Source organism: Podarcis liolepis (assembly GCF_965112155.1).
Source record: "Podarcis liolepis genome assembly, chromosome: Z".
NCBI classification, from domain to species: domain Eukaryota; kingdom Metazoa; phylum Chordata; class Lepidosauria; order Squamata; family Lacertidae; genus Podarcis; species Podarcis liolepis.
The window spans coordinates 51,281,470-51,286,469 of record NC_139570.1 but is presented as its reverse complement, the minus strand read 5'-3'; the positions used below and the strand labels follow the sequence as shown (position 1 = coordinate 51,286,469).

The following is a 5,000-nucleotide window of genomic DNA, read 5'->3' as shown; positions in this document are numbered from 1 at the left end:
GTTGACAGACAACCCAACCAGCCAATCCCCTTCCTCAACTCGCCTCCTTTCCTCAGGCCCGAGCCCGAGGAGGCGAAGCTTGACGCCAACCAACCAATCCCCGCCTCCCTCTCCTTGACGGACAACCCAACCAGCCAATCCCCTTCCTCTCCTCCCTCAACTCGCCTCCTTCCCTCAGGCCCGAGCCATAGTAGGCGGAGCTGTACGCCAACCATAGTAGGCGGAGCTTGGCGCCAACCAACCAATCCCCGCCTCCCCCGCCTTCGACGGACAACCCAGCCAGCCAATCCCCTTCCTTTCCTCCCTCAACTCGCCTCCTTTCCTCAGCTCAAAGCCATAGTAGGCGGAGCTTGGCGCCAACCAACCAATCCCCGCCTCCCTCTCCTTGACGGACAACCCAACTAGCCAATCCCCTTCCTTTCCTCCCTCAACTCGCCTCCTTTCCTCAGGTCAAAACAGGCCGAGCCATAGTAGGCGGAGCTTCACGCCAACCAACCAATCCCCGCCTCCCTCTCCTTGACGGACACCCCAGCCAGCCAATCCCCTCCCTCCTCACCTCAGGCCGGCCCGCCATGGAGCCCTCGCCTCGCCCGGAGTGGCAGCGGGCCTTGCTGGAGAGGAAGCGGGCCAAGGCGGCCTCGCTGGCCGGCCTCCTCGAGCTCTACGCGGCCCGGCCGGACGTCCGGGTCCTCCGGGCCGAGCGCCTCGTCATAGTCGAGCTCCGCGAGGGGGAAGCGGCCTACGGCGGCGGCGGCGGGGCGACGGAGCTGAGGGCCGAGGAGGTCGTGGTCTACCAGCCCGAACTAGGCCGCGTCCGTCGCCTCAGACGCCAATACGAGCCGGTGAGCGGGGATTGGGGAAGAGAGGGCGGAAGGCGGCGTCGGTTCGCCCACTGCGCATGTGCGGAGGAAGCGTCGGCGGCCAATCCGCGCCCTTGCTCAGTAGCCTGGGATACGCCTCCCTCCCCCCCGACCAATAGCAGCGCGCGGAGTTTCCCGCCCGCCTCCCATTGGACGCCTGGCTGCGTCGCCAGCCAATCCGCGCCCTGTCTCAGTAGAAACGCCCGCCTGGGATACGCCTCCCTCTCCCCCCCGACCAATAGCAGCGCGCGGAGTTCCCTTTGGACGCTCCCATTGGACGCCCGGCTGCTTGGCCAGCCAATCCGCGCCCTTGCCTGCGTCGCCCTGGCAACGCGGCCTACTCCTAGCAACGCCTCCCTCCGACTAATCCGCTCCGACTAATAGCAGCGCGCGGGGTTTCCCGCCCGCCGGCCAGCCCCGCTCCTATTGGACGCCTGGCTGCTGCCGCAGCCAATCAGGGAGGAAGGGAGGCGGGCCTCCGCCCCGGCGACCAATAGCAGCGCGCGGGTTCGCAGCCAATCCGCGCACTTTCCTGCGTCTGCCTAGCAACGCGGCCCGCTCCGGCCAATAGCAACGCGCGTCCTCTCCCGCCTCCCGCCCCTCCGACCAATAGCAGCGCGCGGGTTCGGCCTAGCCTGTTCCCCAGCCAATCCGCGCCCTTTCCCGCGTCTCCCTAGCAACGCGGCCAGGAGCAACGCCTCCCCTTACCCTCCGACCAATAGCAGCGCGGGGAATTTCCCGCCCGCCGGCCAGCGCCGCTCCCATTGGACGCCCGGCTGCTTCCGCAGCCAATCAGGCGCCTAGCTGCTTCCCCAGCCGATTAAGGGCGGAAGGAGGCGTCGGTTTGCCCACTGCGCATGTGCGAAGGGCAAGGGGTGGCTTCAGTTGGGCAGTGCGCATGTGCGAAGGAGGGGAGGGGTGTGCGCATGTGCAAGGGAGGGGTGGGAGTGCGCATGTGCAAGGGAGGGGTGGGCAGTGCGCATGTGCAAAGGAGGGGAAGGGTGGGCAGTGCGCATGTGCAAAGGAGGGGTGGGCAGTGCGCATGTGCGAAGGAGGGGAGGGGAGTGCGCATGTGCAAAGGAGGGGAGGGGTGGGCAGTGCGCATGTGCAAAGGAGGGGAGGGGTGGGCAGTGCGCATGTGCAAAGGAGGGGAGGGGTGGGCAGTGCGCATGTGCAAAGGAGGGGAGGGGAGTGCGCATGTGCGAAGGAGGGGAGGGGAGTGCGCATGTGCAAAGGAGGGGTAGGCAGTGCGCATGTGCAAGGGAGGGGTGGGCAGTGCGCATGTGCAAGGGAGGGGTGGGCAGTGCGCATGTGCAAGGGAGGGGAGGGGTGGGCAGTGCGCATGTGCGAAGGGGCAAAGGGTGTGGAGGGGTGCCTACTGCGCATGTGCGGAGGGCAAGGGGTGGCTTCAGATGGGCAGTGCGCATGTGCGAAGGAGGGGAGGGGAGTGCGCATGTGCAAAGGAGGGGAGGGGTGGGCAGTGCGCATGTGCAAGGGAGGGGTGGGCAGTGCGCATGTGCAAGGGAGGGGTGGGCAGTGCGCATGTGCAAGGGAGGGGTGGGCAGTGCGCATGTGCAAGGGAGGGGTGGGCAGTGCGCATGTGCAAGGGAGGGGTGGGCAGTGCGCATGTGCAAGGGAGGGGTGGGGAGTGCGCATGTGCGAAGGAGGGGTGGGCAGTGCGCATGTGCGAAGGAGGGGAGGGCAGTGCGCATGTGCGAAGGAGGGGTGGCAGTGCGCATGTGCAAAGGAGGGGAGGGGTGGGCAATGCGCATGTGCGAAGGGGCAGAGGGCGGGGAGGGTTGCCTACTGCGCATGTGCGGAGGGCAAGGGGTGGCTTCAGTTGGGCAGTGCGCATGTGCAGGGAAGGGGTGGGTACTGCGCATGGGCGAGGGGGTGGCTTCAGTTGGGCAGTGCGCATGTGCGAAGGGCAAGGGGTGGCTTCAGTTTGCCACTGCGCATGTGCAAAGGAGGGGAGCGGGGGGCAGTGCGCATGTGCGGAGGGCAAGGGGTGTCTTCAGTTGGGCAGTGCGCATGTGCAGGGAAGGGGTGGGTACTGCGCATGGGCGAGGGGGTGGCTTCAGTTGGGCAGTGCGCATGTGCGAAGGGCAAGGGGTGGCTTCAGTTGGGCATTGCGCATGCGCGGAGGGCAAGGGGTGACTTAAGTTTGCCACTGCGCATGTGCAAAGGAGGGGAGCGGGGGGCAGTGCGCATGTGCGGAGGGGAAGGGGTGGCTTCAGTTGGGCATTGCGCATGCGCGGAGGGCAAGGGGTGACTTAAGTTTGCCACTGCGCATGTGCAAAGGAGGGGAGCGGTGGGCAGTGCGCATGTGCGGAGGGGAAGGGGTGGCTTCAGTTGGGCATTGCGCATGCGCGGAGGGCATGGGGTGACTTAAGTTTGCCAGTGCGCATGTGCAAAGAAGGGGAGGGGTGGGCAGTGTGCATGTGCGGAGGGCAAGGGGTGGCTTCAGTTTGCCAGTGCGCATGTGCAGGGGAGGGGTGGGTACTGCGCATGTGCGAATGGGCAAAGGGCGGGGAGGGTTGCCTACTGCGCATGTGCGAAGGGCAAGGGGTGGCTTCAGTTTGCCACTGCGCATGTGTGGAGCGCAAGGGGTGGCTTCAGTTGGGCAGTGCGCATGTGCGGAGGGCAAGGGGTGGCTTCAGTTGGGCAGTGCGCATGTGCGAAGGGCAAGGGGTGGCTTCAGTTGGGCAGTGCGCATGTGCGGTGGGCAAGGGGTGGCTTCATTTGGGCAGTGCGCATGTGCGGATGGCAAGGGGTGGCTTCAGTTTGCCACTGCGCATGTGCGAAGGGCAAGGGGTGGCTTCAGTTGGGCAGTGCGCATGTGCGGAGGGCAAGGGGTGGCTTCAGTTGGGCAGTGCGCATGTGCGGAGGGGAGGGGTGGCTTCAGTTGGGCAGTGCGCATGTGCGGAGGGGAGGGGTGGCTTCAGTTGGGCAGTGCGCATGTGCGGAGGGGAGGGGTGGCTTCAGTTTACCACGGCGCATGTGCGGAGCGCAAGGGGTGGCTTCAGTTGGGCAGTGCGCATGTGCGGAGGGCAAGGGGTGGCTTCAGTTCGGCAGTGCGCATGTGCGAAGGGCAAGGGGTGGCTTCAGTTGGGCAGTGCGCATGTGCGGAGGGCAAGAGGGTGGCTTCCGTTGGGCACTGCGCATGGGCGGAGGGGCAAAGGGTGGGGAGGGGTCGGCACTGCGCATGGGCGGAGGGACAAGGGGTGGTTTTGCTTTGCCGCTGCGCATGTGCGAAGGGCACAAGGAGGAGGTGCGCATGTGCAGAGGGAAGAAGGGCGGAAGGAGGCGCCGGAGGGGGCAGTGCGCATGCACGGAGGGCAAGAGGGTGCCTTCAGTTGGGCACTGCGCATGGGCGGAGGGCAAGGGGTGTTTTTGGTTTGCCACTGCGCATGTGGGGAGCGTGGGCAGTGCGCATGCGAGAAGGGCAGTTTTCCAGTGCGCATTCGCGACTTCCATTCTTTTGCCCCGCAGGAGAAGCTGCGCATGTCCGAAGGGGAACGGGGCTCGCCGCGCATGCGCGGCCCGCCGCCACGGAAACCTATGGACATCTACAGCCAGAACGGGGAAGAGGAAGCGCCGCACATGCGCCAAAGGCATGCGCCCGCATCGGAGGACTCTCTGCGCATGCGCAGCACCTCGCCACAAGCCTCAAGCCGCCAATCGGACAGGGAAGAGGATGCGCCGGGCGCCGCCCGGCGCATGCGCGAAGGGCCGCCTCCCACTCCGAACTCTCTGCGCATGTCTGAAGGGCAAAGATGGCCGCCGCAGAACCCTATGGACGCCTCAAGCCGCCAATCGAACGGGGAAGAGGACGCCGCGCGGCGCATGTGCAGGGCGCCCACTTCTGAGTCGTCTCTGCGCATGTGGAAAGCGCCCAGCGCCTCGCCGCGCATGCGCAAGGGCCGGCGCGTCGCGCCTCCGCAGAAACCTATGGAAGGGGAAACGCCGGGCGCCGCCCTGCGCATGCGCGAAGGCTGGGACTCTCTGCGCATGTCCGAAGAGAAGGAAGCGCCGGGCGCCGCACGGCGCATGCGCGGTTCGCAAACAGGCGCGGAGGCTTCAAGCGGCGCCCGGCGCATGCGCAGCCCCTACATGGAGAAGATTGCCGCCAATACCTTT

General features: G+C 66.5%; 1 protein-coding gene across 1 annotated transcript in view; it reads right to left on the bottom strand.

Moving 5' to 3' along the window:
- Window positions 1-694, bottom strand: part of NDOR1 (NADPH dependent diflavin oxidoreductase 1) — a 24,070-nt gene extending 23,376 nt beyond the window's left edge. Inside the window, exon 1 of the mRNA XM_083484525.1 lies at window positions 557-694. Coding sequence (XP_083340651.1) covers window positions 557-574 — 18 coding nt within the window. The 5' untranslated portion in view covers window positions 575-694. The remainder of the gene's footprint in view (window positions 1-556) is intronic.
- Window positions 695-5,000: the final 4,306 nt, after the last annotated feature.